This window comes from Giraffa tippelskirchi, chromosome 4, assembly GCF_054371585.1.
Source record: "Giraffa tippelskirchi isolate mGirTip1 chromosome 4, T2T-mGirTip1v1.2.pri, whole genome shotgun sequence".
In the NCBI taxonomy this organism is placed as follows: Eukaryota; Metazoa; Chordata; class Mammalia; order Artiodactyla; family Giraffidae; genus Giraffa; species Giraffa tippelskirchi.
In genome coordinates, this window is record NC_137278.1 from 2,751,663 (window position 1) to 2,774,941 (window position 23,279).

The window sequence follows — 23,279 nt, forward strand, 5'->3', positions numbered from 1 at the left end:
AGACTGGGCAGCTAGGACCCAGGAGATGCCCCTTCCCCAGAAAGGGAGGCAGAGGTGGTCCACTGGGGGTAGGTGGGTAGGAGGGTCTCTTGTCGTCGCCCAGGCAGGGGGCCACTGAAGGGGAGGAGGGAGTGAATGGCCCTCCCACAGCAGGGACGGAAAGCCGGAGGGCGGAGCCAGGCCTGAACTGAAGGTGACCTCCAGACCCACCATCCACCCAAGAGCAGAGGTGCGGCTCCGGCCCGGCAGGTGGAGGGGTCTACTGAGCAGGGCCACGCTGGGGATGGGTGAGGGGCAAGCCCGCCGGCCACAGGAGGAGCAGCCCAGGGGCCCCCTCGCCGGCCCCGGGGGCCCCATCATCACCGAGGATGCTGGCCACGTTGCTGTCGAGCAGCGTGTCGATGATGAACTTGGGCACCACCTGCCGCTGCAGTGCCAGGGCGATGCTGGAGGACTGGAAGTTGCTGCGCACGAAGGTGAAGTGAATCACATCCCTGGGGAGGAGCGGAGAGCCGCCTGTGCCCGTGCACCACTCGCCAGTAGCCGCGGGGCCCCCACCTTCTGTGGGCGCCCACTTTGCAAGCACCTCTTCACTCCTGTAAGAGCGGGTGCCCCAGCACGTCCCATCCAGGAGGGACCCAGCACTTTCACCCGTGTGGACCCTTCCCTCCATAACGTAGACCAAAAAAAAAAAAATTCCCAGCTGTGTTGAAGTAAAGGGATGGATCAGAAGGCAGGATGGATCATTTTGTTCTTCTGACTTTAAAATACCTTAGAATTCAAACATGCTCCTGGGCCGGGGCCGGGGCCCGTCGGTCCAGGGCTCAGAGACGTGGCCGCGGTTTGGGATGGCCCGGCTAGGAGGAGCTACTGTCCGTGGATGAAGCACTTTGTGGCATTGAAACCCCAAGTGGCTGCTGAGAGATTGAGAGGGGACCCCGGAGCCCGAGCTCACTTGACGGTGCCTCGCTCCGCGGGGTCGGCCTGGAGCATCAGAGGCAAGAGGGACTGGAAGGTGCTCGCGTCAGGGACCTTCCTCTCCTCCATGGTCCTCAGGACACCCCCCAGGCTGTCGGGGGAGCTCCGGATGGACTTCCGCAGGTGCATGGCTTCCAGCGTCTAGGAGGAGAGAAGACCCTGTGTACTCTCCCAGTGGGAGGGAGGAGGCCTGACCCCGGGCAGAGGGAGCTGACGTGGCCGCTGCTGTCAGGAACACACGGAAGCCACCTGTGCCCCGGAGTTCTGGTCCAGAGAAGAAATGCAGGTTTGGAGAAAAGCCAGTGGCCATCTCACTGGCCGGAGGGAGTAGGGGACAACCTGCCTCTGCGGCCAGGACCCCGCGGTGGGCCGGTTAGAGCACCAGCACTCGGTGGGCCTTGTCCCCGAGGGGCTGCTGCAGGGGGCGGGTTGGCATGTTACCAGCATCGCCCCCACACAAGGGCCCAGCAGGGCGGAGCGCGGGGGGCTTCACATGGGGCACACCCACGCAGGAGGATGCCATGGGGGGCGTGCATCCCTCTCAGGGCCAAGGTGGGCTCCCTGGGGCTGAGGGGCAGGGGCAGGCGGGAGGCCCTCACGTCCAGGAAGGAGCAGCTGGCCATGTCCAAAATGATGCAGCCCAGGGACCAGATGTCGGATTTCTGGCTGAAGGAGAAGCTGAGGGCTTCGGGGGCCATCCAGGACTTCTGAAAGGGGTCTGTTGGCAGGAGCAGGGCGGGGCATGTGTGAGTCCTGTGCTCCCCGGGGGAAGCAAGCAGCTTGAAAATAAGCCTTTGGTCACTCTCCCTGGGGGAGGGAGAGACGTGCTGTCTGAGGCCCCAGGTCAGTAAGATCCTGGCTAGTGAGGCTGCCTGCGAGGCTGGGGCCCACCAGGCCGGCCGTGTGCCCCCAAGTCCCACAGTGGCTGCAGGAATGGTCAGACAGGGCGTTTCCAGGAAGGGTGAGGCCCGCTCTCCTCCAGCGCCTCGGCTCTGAGTGTCCGGACCTCGAGGCGAAGCTGTAGGTGCCCTGCTCCCGTTTCTCAACTTGAAGCCCAAACAGGGAGCGAGCTGAGCAGGACCCTCGTCCAGCCTCAGTGCCTGGCCCGCCTCAGGCACCCCTCCCTCTCTGGACCCCCACTGCCAAGATGCAGAGTAAAGGGGTGGCTCCCAGGACCCCTGCCATCCACACCGCCAGCAGACCCGCCCCACCCATCCATCCATCCATCTGGATCGTTCACCCACCCACCTACACACTCATCTGTCAACCCCTCCGTCCATCCACCTGTCCATCCGTTTGCATGTCCGTCCACCCACCCACCTGTTCACCTGTCCACCAAGGGCAGCGTGCCACCAGTACCTGCCAGCCCAGGACTCTGCCGTTCTCCCATGGAGAGCCGCCCTCTCCTCTCACCACCCTGATGGCTGTTAGGCTTGAAGCCCAGCTCCCTTTGCCCTGTGGTCTTTTCAGAGGATGGAAATGTGTCTCTGACTCCTCACCGCTACCATCTCCTGGGTTACTCTGAAGCTCAGTAAAGAAATCCAAGCCCAGGGACGTCCCTGGTGGCACAGTGGATGGGAACTCGCCTGCCAGTGCAGGGGGTACTGGTTCGATTTCTGCTCGGGGAAGACCCCACAAGCTGCAGGAACAACTAAGCCTGGGAACCACAACTACAGCCCGAGTTCTGGAGCCTGCGAGTCGCAGCTCATGAAGCCTGCACGCTCCAGAGCCCACAGGCCACAACTACTGAGGCCCCTGTGCCTAGAGCCCATGCTCTGCAATGAGAGAAGCCCCCGCAGTGAGAAGCCGGCATCTAGAGAGCAGCCGCCGCTGTCTGGAACCAGAGAAAGCCCGTGCAGCAGTGAAGACCCCGCACAGCCACATACAAAGAAAGAAAGAAAGCCAGCCCGAGCCACTGCCCGGCGTTCACCAGCACCCCCCCCATCCCCGCGCCTCCCTCCCCTGCCTTCCTCCTGAGACCTCCCTTCCCCCTCCACGCAGGTGAACATTTCTGAGTGTCTTCTGGACCCTGCTCGGTTACAGCCCAGGCAAGGGGGTCTCTGTGGAGTCCACAGAAGCCCGGGATTGGGCGGGGGTTGGTCTCTGGGGACCTTCTGAGCAAGGAGAGGTTTGCTGTTGCCCTGTTCCAGCTCCTAGAGTGGCCCCTGCCCTTGGACCCCCCTTGAGGGAATGGCCCCTCCCCGCTGCTCCCAGCCACCACTGCCCCCTGGCCGGGAGGACGCCAGCCACCTTCCTCCGCCCGGATGTTCCACTTGGCTTTGTCGGTCATGAGCGTGTTGGAGCTCAGATCTTGCAGTTTGCAGTGGTCGTTGCTGACAAGGGCGATGTTGGAGGGCTTGAGGTTCCTGCAACCGAGAGGCGCGCCCTTCCACCCACTGCCCGGCGGGGCCACGTCTGCAAACCCTCCGCCCCCACCACACCCAGGGCCCCCACCCCTTCTCCTCCCGGCTCAGTAAATGCCCTGTTGGGTCCACTTTTAAAATAGCACTTCCTGTAAGCGTAAGGACACTCAGCCACTTCAAACGGGGAAAACGAGGCAACTACAAGCAGGGAAATAGGCGCTTGGCCCACAGTCCCCCCACCGACAGCCTTCCAGATCTCAGCCAAGAGCTCGATCGGGGCCTGGTTCCCATCAGTGACTTCAACAGGATCGCGAGGCTCCCTTCCTATGTTGGTTCACACGGTTTTCTCTCCTTCAAACACCAGGCGGATCCTTCCGATGGTGACTCTAGAGCATGCAGCTGCACTGCTGCTGCGACTCTCAGGCTCAAAAGCTCGGCCTGGGAGGGCCCGGAGGCCGTGGGTGCTGTTGACCTGCTTCTTTCCTTGCACTTTAGAACCTCCTGCCCCGTGTGTGCGTGGGGGGTGGGGGGGTGGTCGGGGAGGGGGTGGCACGCCCTCTGAGTCTGGGAGGTGCTCCGGGAGGAGCAGGGCCCACCCTCGTCCGGCTGCCCCTCCCTCCCGTGGGCCTGTCCCCGGCGTTCACTGCCTGGGAGGTGTCCCCCCGGGAGGGGCCTGGCCACCCGCTCACCTGTGGACGATGTCCAAGTGGTGCAGGTAATCCAGCGCGTCCAGCACCTGGCCCAGCATGTTCTGCACCCACTGGGGAGAAAGCCAGAGACGCCGGGATGGGGGGGCCGGAAAGCGCCCGCCCTTCACAGGCAGCTCGGGGGCCGCTCAGTGCAGCCCTTGGGGTCATGGACCATTCCCGCCCTGTGGGTCGAGATGGGCCTGAAGCCAGTGGCCGATAGCTCAGAGCCAGTGCGGGAGCTTCTGCTGCAGGCTGCGTGGGGGCCGTCAGGACGGCAAGACCTCCTCAGTCGCAAAGCCCTGGGTTCCAGCCCTACCTGCACCCTACCCCTTGAGGGTACCAGTGGTGCTGAGTGTTCAACTCTCACTTGGCGCTTCCCTCTCCAGGTCATTAGAGTGAATAGGGCCTTGAGAACATTCTGGAAGCAATTTGTGTCAGCAACAAGATCCATGTAGTTCTCAGGGCAGTGGTTTTCACACAGTGTTCCTTGGGATCATGGACCCCAGCCAGGGTGCCAGAGAGGGGCTGAGGGGGCAGGACATCGGACTTCCTCCTCCCACTGACCCCAGGCCCATGAGTAGAGTGCCTCTGATCGCCTTACTGGGGTTCTGAGAACATCCTGTGCTTGACAGGGTTCTACAAACAGAAAGTTTGAACCCCACTCTGAGCTTGTGTTGAGGCCCACCCTTGAGGCCCACCCGGGGAGAGGAGCCCGGTGCCCCTTGGAACACCCCACCACCACCCACCCACTGCCTGCGGGAGACGGTTCCCAGAGGCCCGCAGAACAGAGGTGTGTTCAGAGCAAAAGTCACACGGTATGGGTCACAGGCCTAAATGTGCAAGCGAGATAGATCCAGTCTGAGGACCACAGAGTAAAACATTGTCATAATCCTGGGCCAAGAGCAGGTTCCCCGAAGGCTCAGAAGGCACCAACCAGAGGAAACACTGGTGAACCGCAGCTCCCGACAACTGAGACAGTGAACTGGCAACCGCAGGCCAGGACACTGTGTCCAGAATATAGACACAGTGCGTACAAATCAACAACATGGATGACCCCGTGTGTAAATGGGCGAGGGCGTCAACAGACACCAAAGAAGATACCCAAATGGCAAAAAAGTGCTCACCATGACCATGCTCAAAATACCTGAAGCTGAAATGTGGTTTTTAATTAAAACTAAGAAGTCTGGGACTTTGCGGGCGGTCCCGTGGTTAGGACTCCGTGCGCCCAATGCTGGGGGCGTGGGTTTGATCCCTGGTCGGGAATGAGCTCCCATACGCCGCAAGTGAGAGTTCACATGCCACAGTAAAGATGCTGCACACCGCAATGAGGACAAGCTCCCACGTGCTGCCGCTCAGACCCGGCGCAGCCACGTGAAGAAACGCTAAGAAGAAGGAGACTGACGTGGCGCAGTGTGGGCCGGGATGCGCCGCCCAAGGGCCACAGCTTGAGGGCCAACACCACGTCGATGAACCATCCCAGAGACCCGGGATGCTGGCCACAGCAGCACACGCAGCCACTCTGCGACCCGCAACTCCATGCCGAGGGACTCCCCCAGGAAACGAAAGTTTGGGTCCATCAGACACACGCCCCGCAGCATTCATGGCAGCCCTTGCTCACAACAGCCCCAAACTGGAAGCGATCCAGATGCTCACAGCCCTGGACCAGCTGCATGACGGAGGTGCGGCCATCCGATGGAGCGGCACCTGGCCATGGGCAGGCATGCTCTCCTGACACACTCAATTCAGTTCAGCCGCTCAGTCGTGTCTGACTCTTTGCGACCCCTTGGACTGCAGCATGCCAGGCCTCCCTGTCCATCACCAACTCCCGGAGTTTACTCAAACTCATGTCCATCCAGTCGGTGATGCCATCCAACCATCTCATCCTCTGTCGTCCCCTTCTCCTCCCTCCTTCAATCTTTCCCAGCATTGGGGTCTTTTCCAAGGAGTCGGTTCTTTGCATCAGGTGGCCAAAGTATTGGAGCTTCAGCTTCAGCATCAGTGCTTCCAATGAATATTTGGACTCTCACGAGTCTTCTCCAACACCACAGTTCAAAAGCATCACCTGATGTGAGTCAGGTGTGAGTCACCCGACACACTCACAGGTGAGCAAACCTCAAAGCAACAGGAGAAACAGGAGAACCAGACACAAGGGAATGACATGCCGTACAGGCCCGTCTGTGAGAACCTGAGGGACAGGCAGGGGGTCTCCGGAGGCGGCAGTCGAGCCCTGGGCACCGGCTGGGGGCATCTGGAGGGCGAGGAGCACTCTGACCTCATGGGAGGTGGGGACAGTGTCCGCCCATGCAAAACGCAGCCCGCTCTACACTTAAGATCTGTGCACATTACGGTAGGCAAATACCTTCATTCATAAGCGTCAGAAGAAATGAGCCCAGGGCCAGTGGTGCCTGCCCCCCGCCCCCCCCGCCGGTGCCCCTCTGCCCCCCGCTGGGGGACCTCACAAGGTCCAGGTGGGCCCCAGGCCTGGCATCCCTGAGCGTCTGTCTTACCTCGGAGTCCATGGCTGTCTTTGCCGCCCTGTTCTTCTCAATGACATTCTGGAAGCTTCCCTTGTGGTACTCCATCACCAGGCAGAGAAACAGAGAGGAGATCTGCAGGGGACACAGCCCCTAAGCCAGGTCCCGCCTGGACCCCTTAGCCAGGTGCTGAGTTAGGGCCCCCGCCCCCCGCGAGTGGACACGGCCCATCCTGAGTGGCTCCCCGCTCCTGCCCCACCCCCGTCTACACTGAGCCCCTTGGGCTTTTCCTAAAGGTGCATGAATCCACCACGGCACAGGCAGGCCACGGCGCCTGGGGCCCTACCACCTTCATCTCTTAGGGCTCAGCTGAGACCCATTCCTCCCTCTGAGGGGCCTTGACTGACGGGACCCAGCAGCCCCCAGATCAACCCCGTCTGGAGTAACCAGCAGGCAGGCCTCGGGGTCCCTGTAAAGACAAGGGGTCAGACGGCCGCCGGGACCCAGCACGGGGCTTAGGGGCTGCCACGCCCAGACTTGAGAGACACTGGGTTGTTGCCAGCTGGTTTCTCCCAGCATCTCCTGGAAAGTGGGATAATGAGCCCTATGCAGAGGCTGTAGGGTCCCAGGTGAGATGCTGCCCAGAAGCCCCACATGGCCCGAAGGGTGCAGAGCTGGGGGAGCCTCACAGAGGTCCTGCCATTGGCGTTCACAGGGTTACAATCGGCTGGGTGGGGGCCCTCTGTGCCCGTGGAGTCCACGGGGTCAGCTTTGACCCACCTCACTGTTCCACATGATGAAGAGCTCCTGGTAGATGGAGACGTGGGCATGCTGAAGCTTCAGCAGCGGCATCAGCTGTGGACAAGGGCAGAGGAGGTGGAGGTGTGGGGAAGACCGCATCTCAGCCATGCTCCTCTGTCCCGCTCAGAGCAGGGCAGGGGCGGGGGTCCCGGGAGGGTGGGCAGCCCGGAGGTTTGGAGTCAGATGGCCCAGGGTAAGTCCTGTCTCCAGGATGGGCTGGCTATGCTGTATGACTGAGGACAGGCTCCTCAACCTCTCCGAGCCGCCCAGCCCCATCTGGAAAGAGCAGTACCCATGGTATCTGCCTTATGGGGTGTCAGGAGGACCAGGTGAGCCGATGCAGGCAGAGTCCGGGATGTCTGGAGAAGGGGGTGTGGCTGAAGGGAGGAGGGTGCTGCTGTACCCCGGCCCCCTGGCCTCCTGGCTGTGCACACTAGAGGTCTCCCAGGCCCCTGCCCTCAGCTCCAAGTGCTTTGAGAACAAACACAGGCGGCAGAAGTGGCTCCCTTAGCAGCTTGGAGCCAGATGGACAGCTGCTCACGATGGTGGGTTGGGTGTGAAAGGCGGTGGCCTAGTGGGATGTGGGAGGGAGTTGGGGGGGCTATGATGCTTGCGGGGGTACGGGATGGCCCCCCACTTCTTTCTTCCATGAATGTGGCCTGGGTCCATCACCGTGCCTCAAACACGCTGTGGACGGAATAGCTGCTGGTAAAGCTCAAAAGCTCATGATTCCAGAAAGAAGAGAAATGGATGGCCGTTAGATGGGAGGGGAGACATTTAGCTTCATGTGAAATGCAAGAAGAGCAGAGAACAGCTCAGAGCCTTTGCCCGGCAAACTGAAGTATACGCAGCTGTTCCTGCTCTTACTGTAAATCGGGGTGTTACCGGCAGTGCCGACTGGCAGATCTAAGGAATGTAAAAGAGTTTATGTTTTCTTTGTTAAACAAGTCTCTATTTTCCACATTTTCTGTTGTAACTGATACTTTCATAATTAAAGAAAAAGATCTGTTAAAAGATGGTTATTGGTAGAACAGCCTAGGGACCTAGCCAAGATTTAAAGGTAAGCTTCTCTGAGAACATATATTCTATGTTGTCGACACCTGGATTTAGAAATAAATGTTTGGGGCACAGACTCCTTTCATGACCTGGGGGCATCTGGCTCCACAGCACCAGCCAAGAGCTGGTCCTGACTCTCCAAGCCCCCAGCAGCTTCCCCCCTTCATTCCACAGGTGGGTACAGAACAGTCTCTGTGTCCTGCATCACGTCCTCTGGAGAGGTGACCCCCAGAGTGTTACCTCCTCCAGGGCCTCGTTGGCCTGATGCTCATCAATGCACTCCACCTAGAGGAGCACAAGAGAGCTCGGTCAGTCAGTGCGCAGTGAACACCCCCGTCAAGATCACCGCCGCCGCCATCACCACTGCCGCCATGATCACCACCATCATTGCCACCACCACCATCACCATCAAAATCCCAGTCACTACCACCATCACCACCACCACCATCATCACCATCATCACCACCACCACCACCATCAAAATCCCAGTCACTACCATCATCGCCACCACCACCATCACCATCAAAATCCCAGTCACTACCACCATCACCACCACCACCATAATCACCATAATCATCACCATCAAAATCCCAGTCACCACCATCACCATCACCACCACCATAATCACCACCATCACCACCACCATCAAAATCCCAGTCACTACCATCACCACCACCACCGTCACCATAATCACCACCATCATCACCATCATCACCATCAAAATCCCAGTCACTACCACCATCACCACCACCATAATCACCACCATCACCACCACCATCAAAATCCCAGTCACTACCACCATCACCACCACCACCATCACCATCATCACCGCCATCATCACCATCAAAATCCCAGTCACCACCACCATCACCATCACCACCACCATAATCACCACCACCATCATCATTATTCACCAGGGGTGTCAAGCTCCTATCATTCGTGACCCACCACACAGCACCAGATGGGCCTGGAGAGGTTCTAAGGATGGATCCAGAAATACTTTAAGCAGTGAGATCATCTTTGCTCCTATTGCAAGGATAAGTTTAGGACAGCATAACATAAACTCCAAAGAATCATTAACCATTTTCAGACCATCTCGAAAGCCGGGAAGAAAACAATGTGTTGCCCCCAGAGCCAAAGAGCTTGGCAAAGTGTCAGGCTTATCGCTCATTCCTCACTCAGGTGGGAAGGGCTGCCCCGCACTGCACATGCGTCCTGGGGGGCGTGTGCAGAGGGAGAGAGGGTGGGGGGCGGAGCAGCACCGACTCTGAGTCTGCACCGCGCTTGGCGGCAAAGACTGCAGCTGCACACCGTCACCGCATCCTACCAGACCCTCACCCAGAACTTCTGCTCCTCAGATTTACCAATGACGAACTCGTAATCAGCTGATCACAGATGAAAATGCAGTTAGTGGGTGATTCCCAGACCCACGTAAAGACCCCTGAAACAGGTGCACTGTGAGTTCCTTTCTTCTCTTCAGGGGCTCGTGCTTAAGTCATTTTGGCCAAAAACATACTGAGAGCTTTAAAATCATCACCTCTTTTTGACCTGGAAATCCCACCTCTAGGAATTTATCCCAAGGAAATCATGGATCCTCAAAAAAATTAACGCTAAGTTTGTTTATCGGAGTTGCTTGTTGTTGCTTAGTTGCTAAGTTGTGTCTGACTCTTTGTGACCCTATAGACCCCATGGAGCCTGCCAGACTCCTCTGTCCATGGGATTTCCCAGGAAAGAATACTGCAGAGGGTTGCCATTTCCTTCTCCAGGGGACCTTCCCAACCCAGGGGTCGAACTTGAGTCTCCTGTAAAGGCTGATTCTTTACCACTGAGTCCCCAGGGAAGACCTATCAAGAGTTGCTTATACAGAGTGAAAAATCAAGAAAATTTTAGCGCATGTTGTCCTGAGTGGATAGGTGGGGGGTCAGTCCTCGAGGCCAGCCCACAAAGGAGCAGGAGGCTGGTATGGACTCCCAGCCTGGCTGCCTCAGGGGAACTGCTGCAGAGACAGGAGGCCTGGCAGAGCAGAAGGCGCCGGCAGCAGCCAGCAGCAAAGCTCTGGCCTAGACCCTCCACTCTTCTGGACCACCTGGTCTTGGACATGCCAAGGTGCCCACTCCACCCTGCTGTACCAGCCCTGGTGAGGAGGGAGGGGAAGGGCCCAGGGTTGGTGTCCTGCCCTTAAACTTGTCTGACCTTGGGCAAGACCCTGCCCCCACCCCTGGCCAGCCTCCTTTAGTTCAGTTCAGTTCAGTCGCTCAGTCGTGTCAGACTCTTTGCGACCCCACGGACTGCAGCACGCCAGGCCTCCCTGTCCATCACCAACTCCCGGAGTTTACTGAAGCTCATGTCCATTGAGTCGGTGATGCCATCCAGCCTCCTTATCCTTGGCTATAACGAGGGGTCACCGGTCCCACTTTGCTGAGTTGGTGGGCGGTTAAATAAGATGACAATGACGCCTGGCACCATGTCCACGTAAATGGGGAGTATGTTTGTGGTCGCTGCTGGAATAAACATGAGCATTCCTTCCCCATCAAGGTGGAAGAGATGAGTCTCCAGGGAACCCCAAGGAGCCTCATACCACCCCCATATCTCCTCCTGCAGCCCCTCGCCACCCCTGGATCTGCCTCCAGGACTGCTGGCAGACAGGAACCCGGCTGTCACATGAGGAAGCCCTCCTCTAAGGCGGGGGAGATCCGTGTACGTTTGGTGCACTAGCCCCACAGGAGTGCCTCAGGCACGGCCTCTCACCTGCTTTATCACGCGTTTTACTTTGGTTTTTATCTCCTCCACCACCAGGTTCACCCCCAAGGCCCCAGGATTCAGCCAGTCCAAAATCTACCAGCAAAAGAGAAGAAGCTTCCAGGAAAACGCACAACATTTTTGCACTTCCCAAAGTGTGCCCATCTCCAGGGTCTTTTCCAGTCCTCCTAACTTTCTTCATGGGCTGGCAAAGAAGGAAATAACCCAGAAGGCTGAGGAGGCCTGCAAAGGCAAACCTGAACCCATCTCTCAGGGGCCGATTCTGGAGCTCTGTCCACTGCCCCGAGCCCCTTCTCCAGCCTGTGGTTAGGACCAGCCAGGCGTCCAAGAGCCAGCACCTCCTTGGGGCGGGTGGTCTCTTCACTCGCTGCAGTCCCTTAGGATCCCAGCTTCCAGCGGCCCCTCCAAACTGGGCCACCAAACACAAAAGTAACTGGTCCATAATTGGTGCAATCATAAGCCACGGCCCCGTGTGAGCCTGGCACGTGCCAAGCGCTTTACAGCCACCCACACAGTTGGCACTGTTGCTGTCTCCTCGTTTACATTGGAGGAAACTGAGACACTGGGAGCTGGGTCCTTGCCCAAGGCACCAAGACTTCAGAGGGCCTGGCTTGGACTGGAAGTCGGGGGTCTGACTCCAGAGATGGTGCATGGACGCATGAGGCTGGGTGATTCATCAGAGGAAGGAGGAAAGGGTGCTGCAGGATGCCAAGGAGGGCGTCCAGGCGGCGGGGCCCTCAGTCTAGGGACCCTCAGAGCCCAGAGAAGGTTTAGGGTTCTGTAACCCAGCACCTGTGGCCTGAAGCCTGCTCAAGGGGGTGACAGGGGTGGAGACCTGAGCAGCTCATGCCTGTGTAAGAAGGCTCACACTCAGGCACTTTCAGGGTCAAATGAAACAGTCAAATGCACCGGTGCCTCAGATCAAGGCTTTTTTTTTTCCTCTTAAAAAGTAACCTTGTTTTTAAAATTCTCTGGTCACCCAGAAGCTCATCTGCTTTACCACCAGCTCACTCCCCACCACACCACCTCCCTGTCCCTCCCACACAAAGGGGATTCTGACAAAGCAAGGAAAACCTAACCTAATGAATCATTGTCAGATTAACGAATCTTTTTTACAAAGACTGACTCTAACATTTAATAAAGTTGACATCTTATGCATTTGGTAAATGTTCAAATGTCTGTCTGAGGAGGCCTTACAAATAGCTACAAAAAGAAGAGAAGTGAAAGGGAAAGGAGAAAATGGAAAGATACAGCCACCAGAATGCAGAGTTCCAAAGACTAGCAAGGAGAGGGAAGAAAGCCTTCCCAACTGACCAATGCAAGGAAATAGAGGAAAACAACAGAATGGGAAAGACTGGAGATCTCTTCAAGAAAATGAGAGATACTGAGGGAACATTTCATGCAAAGGTGGGCACAATATAGGACAGAAACAGTATGGACCTAACAGAAGCCGAAGATATTACAGTGATGAGAATACACAGAACTACACAAAAAAGATCTTAATGACCCAGAAAACCATGATGGTGTGATCACTCACCTAGAGCCAGATATCCTGGAATGCGAAGTCAAGTGGGCCTTAGGAAGCAACACTACGAACAAAGCTAGTGGAGGTGATGGAATTCCAGCTGAGCTATTTCAAGTCCTAAAAGATGATGCTGTGAAAGTGCTGCACTCAATATGCCAGCAAATTTGGAAAACTCAGCAGTGGCCACAGGACTGGAAAAGATCAGTTCTCATTCCAATCCCAAAGAAAGGTAATGCCAAAGAATGTTCAGACTACCACACAATTGCACTTATCTCACCCGCTAGCAAAGTGATGTTCAAAATTCTCCAAGCTAGGTTTCGACAGTATGTGAACCGAGAACTTTCAGATGTTCAAGCTGGATTTAGAAAAGGCAGAGGAACCACAGATCAAATTGCCAACATTCACTGGATCATCGAAAGAGCCAGAGAATTCCAGAAAAACATATACTTCTGCTTCATTGACTACACTAAAGCCTTTAACTGTGTGGATCACAACAAACTGTGAAAAATTACTCAGGAGATGGGAATACCAGACCACCTTACCTGCCTCCTGAGAAATCTGTGTGCAGGTCAAGAAGCAATGGTTAGAACCGGACTGGAACAATGAACTGGTTCCAAATTGAGAAAAGAGTACAACAAAGCTGTATATTGTCACCCTGCTTATTTAACTTATATGCAGAGTACATCATGTGAAATGCTGGGCTGGATGAAACATAAGCTGGAATCAGCTTTGCCAGGAGAAATATCAACAACCTCAGATACGCAGATGACACCACCCTTATGGCAGAAATCGAAGAACTACAGAGCCTCTTGATGAAAGTGAAAGAGGAGACTGAAAAAAACTGGTTTAAAATTCAGCATTCAGAAAACTAAGATCATGGCATCCGTCCCATCAGTTCATGGCAAATAGATGGGGAAACAATGGAAACAGTGAGAGACTTTATTTTGGGGGGCTCCAAAATCACTGCAGATGGTGACTGCAGCCATGAAATTAAAAGATGCTTGCTCCTTGGAAGAAAAACTATGACAAACCTAGACAGCATATTAAAAAGCAGAGGCATTACTTTGCCGACAAAGGTCCATCTAGTCAAAGTGAAAGTGAAAGTTGCTCAGTCATGTCTGACTCTTTGCGACCCCATAGACTATACAGTCCATGGAATTCTCCAGGCCAGAACAGTGGAGTGGGGGGCCTTTCCCTTCTCCAGGGAATCTTCCCAACTCAGGGATCAAATCCAGATCTCCCAAATTGCAGGCGGATTCTTTACCAGCTGAGCCACCAGGAAAGCCCAAGAATACTGGAGTGGGTAGCCTATTTCTTCTCCAGCAGATCTTCCCGACCCAGGAATCAAACCGGGGTCTCTTGCATTGCAGGCAGATTCTTTACCAACCGAGCTACCAGGGAAGCCCCTATCTAGTCGAAGCTATGGTTTCTCTGGTAGTCATGTATGGATGTGAGAGTTGGACCATAAAGAAAGCTGAGCACTGAAGAACTGATGCTTTTGAACTGTGGTGTTGGAGAAGACTCTTAAGAGTCCCTTGGACTGCAAGGCGATCCAACCAGTCCATCCTAAAGGAAATCAGTCCCGAATATTCATTGGAAGGACTGATGCTGAAGCTCCTATCCTTTGGCCACCTGATGTGAAGAACTGACCTGATGCTGGGAAAGACTGAAGGCAAGAGGAGAAGGGGACGACAGAGGATGAGTTGGTTGGATGGCATCACCGACTCGATGGACAGGAGTTTCAGTAAACTCCGGGAGTTGTTGATGGAGAGGGAGGCCTGGCGTGCTGCAGTCCATGGGGTCACAAAGAGTTGGACATGACTGAGCGACTGAACTGAACTGAAACATTCATTTCTCTTTATTTTCCAACTTTCCGTTTGTGAATTTTTCAGGCCCTAAACATTTTCACAAGCCCTGGAAAAGGCCCAGTTTCCCCCACCTAGGGACTACTGACGGGGTGTCTTAGGACCCTGAGGGCTGCAGATGTTGAATTCTGAATGTTCTAGGGTTTGCAGGAGCTAAAGCGCAAGGACCTGTGGGGAAAAAGGATGAAGTTGTTTTCCAGCATCCTATATTCAGACTGGAGAGGCCTTAATTTCATCCATCATTTTAGAGAGGGGGAAACCCAATGCAGAGAGGCAAAGGACACCCAGGAAGTCACCTATGAGCTAGTGGCAAATGCTGGCCCAACACGGGCGCCTTGCCTCCCTGGGGCTGGACGTGGATGCAGGCCACCTTTTCAGGTGTGCTGTGCTTAGTCGCTCAGTCGTGTCCAACTCTTTGCGACCCCATGGACTACAGCCCGCCAGGCTCCTCTGTCCATGGCAATTCTCCAGGCCAGAATACTGCAGTGGGTCGCCATGTCCTCCTCCAGGGGATCTTCCCCACCCAGGGATCGAACCCGGGTCCATCTAATTTCTGCATTGCCAGGCAGATTCTTGACCAGCTAGGCCCCCAGGGAAGCCCTGGGGGCCACAGGGACTGTGACCGTTAAACCGGTAGGAGCTGGGGGTAGTGGCAGCAGGACCGGGTTCTGGGCTCGGCCCTGACCATCGGCTCCTCGTCGTCCCCGCCTCCTCGCAGGGGACCGCTTGGCACCTGGTACTTTTCCATAGGGTCATGAGAGGAAGACTCGGCCTCGCTGTCCCTCCGCGGGGCGCTGGGGTGCGCCTCTGGCCCGAGCCGCAGTCGGACCCCGGACTGAGCATGCGCAGTCTGGTCCGCGGCCGGTGTGCGCCCATCCCCCACCCGGGGGGCACCCGTCAGCCCCTGGGAGCTCGCCTGCCGGACCCCGGGCCCTCCCTGCCTGAACCGCGCCCACCGCGGCGTCCTCGCAGCAGGCCGGCCCTCAGGGGCGGGGCCCGCGTGCGTCGGGGAGGGCGGGGCCCGCGTGCGTCGGGGAGGGCGGGGCCTGAGCGCGGCGGGACGCCCGCGGCCCCTTTAAGGCGCGGCCGGGGCGGGCCCCGCGGCGCGGCCCCTTTAAGGCTTGGCCTACGTGGCAGCCGCTAGAGCCGCGGACGCGGAGCGAGGCCGGCCGCCGGGCACTTCCTGTGGAGGCCGCAGCGGGCGCGGGCGCGGGCGCCGACGGGCCGAGCGCCGAGGGAGCGAGCGAGCGAACGAGCCGAGCCTCCCGCCGCCGCCATGGGCCAGAACGACCTGATGGGCACGGCCGAGGACTTCGCCGACCAGGTGCGGCCTGCGGGCCCGTCCGCCCGGGGCGCCCCCCCACCCCGGCCCTCCTGTCGGGCCCCCGGCCTGGGTGCCCCCGGGGCGCCGCCCGCGCCCCCCGGAGCCGGCCTCCGGCTCCCGCGCCGCCCCGAGGCCTGGGCCGGGCCCCTCCCGAGGCCCCCGCGGGCTCGCTCCCCCTCCCCCAGCCGGGGCCCTGCCTCCCGGCTCGCCGCCCGCCCGGGCCGGGGGCACCCCCAAACTCGGCCTCGGGGGCCCAGCTCGCCCTTGCGCCGCCTGCGCGCCCTGGGTGTGTTCCCCGGGCCCGGGCTTCGGGCGCCCAGCTCTGTGGGCCTGTCTTCCCTCCCTGATCCTGCCCGGCTCGTCCTAGACGCCGAGGGACGCCAGCGGCTGTCCCCCCCTTCTTCCCGAGAAGGGGCCTGAGGCCCCGGGGTGGGTTGGGGGGGTGCTTGGGGAACGTTGTCTCCTTTCTGCACCGCTGGGTGGTCCCTGCACGCTTGTCCTTCCACTGGGCACTCTTAGGGGGCGGATCCTGAACAGGGGGCTTGGTCAGAATGGAGGCCTTGGGGGGGGGTCCTCCCGGTGGAAAGGGGGGGGCGCCCTGGTATGCACCCCCGCTGCAGAAAGCCACGGCACTGTTTCTTTGCTCTGTCCCAGACGTGTTGGGTTCATGGGGTCCCTTTGACCCTTCCCTTCCATCTTCCTTCCCTGTCTGGACTCTGCCCCCCGTTGAAATGAATGGGTATCTGTCTGTACACACGGCTGGGGGGAGGGGGACGCCTACCTTCCTGTTCGCCGGGTCCAGGAGTGTCCAGGTGGCATTCCTAGCAACAGGGAAGCGAGCCCTTGAAACAGGCCACTGAGTCACTGAAACTAGACGGACAGAACCAGGTCCTGCAGAGGGGAGAGGACAGAGCTCTCCCACCATCTCCTTCGACCAGGCTTGGCCCCGAGACCATGGCGGTGATTCTTTAGCCATGTGCCTTTACTTCTGAAAGTGTCCCGTTATGTCCGCAGACCTGTAGGGAGAGCCATGGCCGGCTGACTGCCAGGCTGTCATCGGTTTACTTAATGGGTGTGTGGCTTCGTCAGAGTTAAAAGCAGTGAGGTTTAAGTTTCTGTTTTTATGGGGGTGGTTATAATTCATGGTACCCCAGGCTGGGCTCACTGGAAGGTGTGTGTGTGTGAGAGATGGATTTTCAAACAATAGTGAAGTGAGCTGTTTTCTAATCAGTTACTGGTGCACAAGATTTCCTGTTGCTCCCTTGACGGATGAGATCTCTCTGGTGTGGCCTCCCCGCTGGGTTCTCCCAGCCCCGCTTTCTTGTGAGCTGCTTATGTTATAAAACAGTGTGGGGCTAAAACAGTCAACGTGAAGAAATGTTTTTCTCTCAGGTCATAATTTTGTGTTTATGATCTAAAAATTGTATCCCTTGCAAAAACAATTTGTATAGAAAGCTCTCAAAAACCAAGCCAGCTGGCCTTGTCCGTTCTCACTGACATGATTTTAGTGACCCAGTTTTGTTTCCCCAAGTAGCCGCCACCCAAGAAGACGGCTCCGTTCAGCCATGGTAGCCGTGAGAGCCTCGTACACTCTCTCTGCAGCCCGGAAAAACCCCGGTTTTGCAACTGAATTTCATAACTGAATCTAGATAAAATGTCTCCTCTCAAGTTGCTGCCAACTATCAAATGATAAACCCGCCTCCTGCCAAAAAAAAAAAAAATCAGACTCTCTTTATGTAATCCTTTCTTTTTTTTTTTCTCCATGCATTTTGTTTGCTTTAAATAAAAGAAGCAGAATCTTGGAACCTGAAAGGCCCTCGAGGGGCACACAGGATCAACCTGTACCGGTTTCACTGCTGAGGCTCCCGGGGCCTGGGGCCACAGCCCTGGGCAAAGCCCCATATCGTACGCAACATGCTTCTCAGGCCTGGTGTTTCTCTGTAAGAGAGCACGCGGCCTAAAATCTGGAAACACAAGGCCGCCTCTGCTGGTCAGGGCAGGCTCCTGTGGTCAGTTTTTGAGGGCCGGAGCCCACCTTGGTGGTGACAGCTGTCTGTAGACACCTCCCCTTCCGTGGGCGACTCGGGAGGGCAGGGCCGGGCTGTGCTGTCACCACAGAAGTTAGGAGCTGCTTCTGCCACCCGGCCTGGTGGGAGAGGAAGGTGTGGACGGGTGACGGGGCGCAGAGCAAAAGCGATGGCTTCCTGTGGACAGAATCTGGCCAGGCTGGGCTGGCGCTTTTGTTTTTTCACATTGATCCACATAGTGTTAAAACAGCTGCCAACAGTAAAGGTGCAGAAGGTCCGGGCTTTTAAGATGAAAATGATCTCACTTGAAGGGATTGGGGAAATGCCATGAAAGTCACTGATGTGACCGGTATATATAAACATGACATGACACGTGTGTCTTTTCTAACCTCATCTTCAGAAAACAAAAGCAAAAATGAAGGGACAGAAAGTCGGCCAAAAGTGAGCTGGGTCTCAGAAGGGCCCTGTGTTCCCTGAGAGCTACGACGGTAATCCAGAGTCTTTGATGCTCCGGCTTGGGGCCAGGTCGTCCGTGCACACTCCTTGCGTTGCCCCAGGGTCCTGGGAGCTTGGGCCACGTGCTCCATCTTCAGGCGCAGAGGGAGGTCTGTGTGGTCTTGTGCGGCACGTGGTGGGCCGCCACATTGAGTCGGTGAGCTGCGACCTTCCTTCAGGCCTGCAGAGGCACGAGTGCGGGTGAGTGGTCTGGCTCCTTGTGGCCAGCAGGCTCAGCTCCCTCTTTGGCATCAGGCTCCTTGCCCTGGGTGGCAGGGACAGCATCCTCCTGCTGGAGAAAGTGCTGAGAGAGCTGTCTGCGGAAGCTGGCATTCGGAAGCCATCTGAGCCTGGGTCTGAAGGGGCCAGAGACTAATGAACTCAGCAATTCAAAATGACGCCCGTCCCCTGCAGCTGGGACTCACAGCCAGGCTGCAGACTATGACTCCCAAGCACATTTGCCCCAGTAAATAGGAGTATTAGCACTTAATGGGTTGTGTCACCAAGGTGACAGATAAGCTGCATGAGGCCTTGCTTTCTGTGTGGACCTTGGTATTTCCACCTGTCCTCTGGCAGGACAGAGCCAGTCCTGGGAGCTCTCACCTCCAGGAGCTCCCTTTGGCCTCTGGTCAAGTGCTGAGGAGCGGGGATGGCCCTGGTGGACACTGAGCCAGGTCTACGTAAGCCCCCAGGTCTCGGGGCTGTGCCTTAACTCCATGTGGAGCCACCGGTGTGGGTAGGGTTTGGGACAGCGCTGGGTGGCTTCTCCGTGTTCTCCGCCTGTTCCTTTGTCATCCCTCCCCCACAAGGGCTTCCAGCCTTACAGCAAAAAGGAGCGGAGAGAGGGCAGAGAGGAGCCGGCTGACTCATTCTCCCCTGCTCCGACCTCAGACAGGAGGTTCTGAGAAGGCACCCTGCCTCCCTGCCTCTTGGGGAGGGGGGTGGAGGCGTGGGGGCGGCGACGCTTCTCCCAGAAGGTCAGGAGCAGCCTGGCACTGCTCTCTCGGTTGGGCTTTGTCCCATGTGGGTCTTCAGTAGGGAAGCCAGGCCATCTCTCCAGCCCAGGGCTGACCGACACCTCTTCCTGGACCTCCAGGTGCTGCGTGGCCTTACAGAGCACTCGGGGAGACTCGCTGGGGGTCTGGGGGTCCTGGTGGGTGTGCCCCTGTGAGTCACCAAGCTCAGGTACCAGCCCTGACTCAGCCTGATGGGCCGGAGGTCACTGGCCGCAGACTAATCTTCTGGGGTGTGCAGGCTCGGACCAGCCCTGGAGAAGGGCAGCCCCAGCTCTCAGGGTGCACGGAAGCCTGACCTGCCTCTCGCCTCTGCCTGCAAGTCCTCATGAACCAAGGATTGCAGCCTGCTCTCCTCACGTCCCTTTTGTCCTGAGCATTCAGAGAGAGTAGGTTTCTCCGTGTTCTGTGGGCGCTGCAGGTGGCTGTGTGACGTGATGGCCGTGTCCCAGAGCTACGTCTCAGGTTGGGTACAACTGCTGCTTAAATCCCTGCCGCTCAGAAACCACAGCCCCTGGTACGGAAACCGCAGCTCTGTAGGTGAGGTGAGCTCTCAGGTGGGATCCTGCTTAGGACCCATGTACCACGCTTGACCGTGAGCTTCCTGTGAAAGGCCTGCTCCCCAGAGGGTGACAGGCCCTGTCCCTTGTCCTGCCGGCCCTGCCCGCTCAGTGTCTCCCTCCGGCCTTCCCATCGTGATCCTCTGCCCGGGCGCACGGCGTGGGTGACCACTGTGGGTGCCTGGGCCGCGGTTAGCCCCTGGCCTCGGGCCCCATGGTGTGTGCAGGAGGCCAGCTTAGCATGAGCACCGCCAGCTGGCATCTGCAGACAGGGGGCAGTGTCTGCAGCAGCGCAGTGTGGGTGCAGGGCCCAGACCCTGAGAGCACGTGTGCAGGCAAGACGTAAATCGGGTCTGGTCTCACGTCGTCACACCTGGCCGTCTTCTGTGTTCAATCCAAACAGGTGCTCATTAGAGGATGGCTGGTTTCAGAGAGGCTCTGGATCAGCCTGACTTATCAAATAGCCCTAAACATAGCCCACGTTGTTTAGCTGCTAAGTGATGTTTACCTCTTTGCGACCCCATGGGCTGTAGCCCACCAGGCTCCTCTGTCCATGGGATTTCCCAGGCAGGAATACTGGAGTGGTAGGTTGCCATTTCCTTCTCCAGGGGATCTTTCTAACCCAGGAATCAAACCCACGTCTCCTACATTGGCAGGCAGATTCTTTATCGCCGAGATGTGCTTAGCTCAGAGCGCAGATACCTGAATTTTTGCATTTTTTTCTAACGCAGAGAGATATCTGTCTTGGCATGTCCACACTCGGAGGAGGGAGTGAATTACCTTTCCAAAGGGAGCTTCTCTCCGCCGCTCTCTAATCCCCTTGACCCAGACACCCAAATTAAGAGCGCAGACATGTCATGGAGGCTTTAAACACCGCCTGCGTCTTGTGGTTTAGGGGCCAGTGGAGGCGAGTCGGCCCCCCGCCTGGGATTCACAGTCCACACTGCCCTCCCGGGGGGCTGTGCCAGCCTCATATGGTTTTCCCCCGGTTGCGACACACTGCTGAGGCCTGTGTTGTCGCCAGGGCTTCTTGGCTGGTGGCTGGGCCTACCAGGCTGGGTGATTACCCCACTGCTGGGCGTTTTGATTCAGGCCCTGAGGCAGAAACGGGAGGGTGTGTGGTGTCCGCTGTCCCCACAGCTGATCTGAAGTGCTTCTATCCTATGGGGACTCCAGAGTTCATGTAGGTGTATTTGGGATCCCCTTTTTTTTTCCTTTTAAAGACGAGGTCTGTTGTCCTTCTCTTTTTTCCTCTGCTCATTAAGGTTGGAAAGAATCTTCACAACCCTTAACCCACTGGTCCTCAGTTTGTAGGATAGTAGAGACCCCCTGCCCCCACCACACCACCAAAGCATTCACTCAGCTTGTCCACAGTGTGCCAGCCGGTGGGGTCAGAGCCAGGGTGAGGGCACAAGCCGTCGGTCTCAGTCCTGGCTTCCTGCCCCAGGCCCGCCTGCTGGCCTGTCTGTGCACCTCCCTCTCTCACTGGGACCCTGGCGCGATTCCGTGGGGGTCAGGGGCCAAGGAGACGCGTGCACAGGCGATGCCTCGGGGCTCAGGCTCTGGGACTTGGAGAGGGTGGACACCTGGCTTGTCACCTCTGTCCTCAGGCGAGGCCACTGTGGCCCAGAGCCGGGGGAGGGGAGGCGTCTCTGCTGACTAAGCCAGAACTGACAACTAAAGGTTGGTCTGAACAGCAGGCTGCTTGCTCACCGTAGTGGCCGGTTTAGCAGCACCAGGACTGTCGGTCAGCTTTTCAAAACGCCAGAAGCGAAGAGACGCTCCCAGGCACACCTTCGTTTATTCCAGCGGCAGCTTAGCCAGCCTCAGAGGTTGTGACGCGGAGTCCATGTCCCCTCGAGGGGTCAGACTCACGGGTGCCCTTCGGACTCTGGCCCCTGACACACAGGTCGCGGGGGCGGGGACCGACCTTTCGCCCCAGTTCCTGCTGCTGTCCTGTGTCACGGGGCGTCTTTCCCTTGGTCCCTCAGCTTCGAGTGCTTGGGAAGAGAAAGTGCGCGCGGTTCAGCCGAGTGACACTCATCCCTCGGTTCCGAGTTGCGTGTTTGTTTCTCGGTCGGCCATCGTAAGCGGCCTGGCTGGCACAGGGCAGGAGGAAGCTGCGTCTGCAGGCGTTTCTGGCTGTCAGCATGGGAGTGGGGCTGCCCCAGCAGCTCGAGGGTAGCTAGCGAGGCCAGGCAGGCTCTCACGGCCTTCGTGGATGCCCCACGACAGACACGGAGCGCGTGCCGGGGTAGTAGTGCGGCAGAGAGACCCTGGGCCAGGGCGTCCCCAAGGGCCCGCTGAGTCTGTCACGGGCCAGTCTGGCTGCCCATGCTGTTGACTGAGCGTGGACGTGGGGTCCTGCTGCAGTTCCAGGGGTGATGACTGTCGTCGACCCACAGACGCACACCCGACAGAGGGGAGGGCGGGGGCCGGCCTGAGGTCCCCCCTCCCCCACCCCGGCCCCGACCGCCGGGCAGGGCCGGGCAGGGCTGGGAGCGGGCGCCGCGCTCACCGAGGCTGTCCTGGCTCCGCAGTTCCTGCGCGTCACGAAGCAGTACTTGCCGCACGTGGCGCGCCTCTGCCTCATCAGCACGTTCCTGGAGGACGGCATCCGCATGTGGTTCCAGTGGGGCGAGCAGCGGGACTACATCGACACCACCTGGAGCTGCGGCTACCTGCTGGCCTCCTCCTTCGTCTTCCTCAACCTGCTCGGGCAGCTGAGTGAGTGCGCCCACACCCCCGAGGGTCTCCCTCCTCCAGGGCGCCGGGCGGGCTGGGAGCTAGCCCTGCCGGCCCGCGGCTGGCTGCCCTGTATGTAGTCCTGGCCACGTTGCTTTGCGGCCCTGGGTTCAGTGCCCGGAGCAGGAGGTGCAGGGGGCTGGGGGACGGCCACTGAGGAGCCGAGGCACCCCAAACGCGGGGTCTGGAAAGGATGACAGAGGTAAACGGAGAAGGGCGGGCCGCGTGGGTTTTGGGCCCGGCACCCCCTGACCGTCCTCGGCGCCACCCTCCGTCCCCTGCACGGCAGGGGCCAGGACAGGACTGCGGCTCCCAGTAGAGCTGCCTGTAACAGACGGCGACTCTAGCCAGGAGTCCGCTTTCTGGACCAGGGCTTTTGATAGGTTAAGGCCATTCCCTGCCAGAGGTTGCTTTTTGCTCGGGGTGGGTGGCTGGGCTGCCGCGGAGGCAGCGGCCCGGTGAGGGGCCACAGCCCTGACCTCAGCCTCCTTCCAGCTGGCTGCATCCTGGTGCTGAGCAGGAACTTCGTGCAGTACGCCTGCTTCGGGCTCTTCGGCATCATCGCGCTGCAGGTGAGCGGGTCTCCCTCCTCCTCGCTCTGCTT

At 58.1% G+C, this 23,279-nt stretch overlaps 2 protein-coding genes across 6 annotated transcripts in view; one reads left to right on the forward strand and one right to left on the reverse strand.

Moving 5' to 3' along the window:
- Positions 1-15,789, reverse strand: part of STKLD1 (serine/threonine kinase like domain containing 1) — a 21,788-nt gene extending 5,999 nt beyond the window's left edge. Inside the window, exons 1-11 of the mRNA XM_081588261.1 lie at positions 15,692-15,789; positions 15,245-15,584; positions 11,110-11,196; positions 8,602-8,646; positions 7,285-7,359; positions 6,538-6,639; positions 4,031-4,101; positions 3,229-3,344; positions 1,578-1,696; positions 956-1,119; positions 364-494 (exon numbers count right to left, since the gene is read on the reverse strand). Coding sequence (XP_081444387.1) covers positions 364-494; positions 956-1,119; positions 1,578-1,696; positions 3,229-3,344; positions 4,031-4,101; positions 6,538-6,639; positions 7,285-7,359; positions 8,602-8,646; positions 11,110-11,196; positions 15,245-15,584; positions 15,692-15,789 — 1,348 coding nt within the window. The remainder of the gene's footprint in view (positions 1-363; positions 495-955; positions 1,120-1,577; positions 1,697-3,228; positions 3,345-4,030; positions 4,102-6,537; positions 6,640-7,284; positions 7,360-8,601; positions 8,647-11,109; positions 11,197-15,244; positions 15,585-15,691) is intronic.
- The window catches only part of SURF4 (surfeit 4), an 11,690-nt gene continuing 4,064 nt past the window's right edge, over positions 15,654-23,279 (forward strand). For 2 of the 5 annotated variants that reach the window (XM_081590569.1, XM_081590572.1), the window contains exons 1-3: positions 15,654-15,835; positions 22,471-22,657; positions 23,171-23,247. In XM_081590569.1, coding sequence (XP_081446695.1) covers positions 15,788-15,835; positions 22,471-22,657; positions 23,171-23,247 — 312 coding nt within the window. In that variant the 5' untranslated portion in view covers positions 15,654-15,787. Of the gene's footprint in view, positions 15,866-22,413; positions 22,748-23,147; positions 23,248-23,279 lie in introns of all 5 variants that reach the window. The other 3 variants (XM_081590567.1, XM_081590571.1, XM_081590570.1) reach the window with 3 other exon arrangements.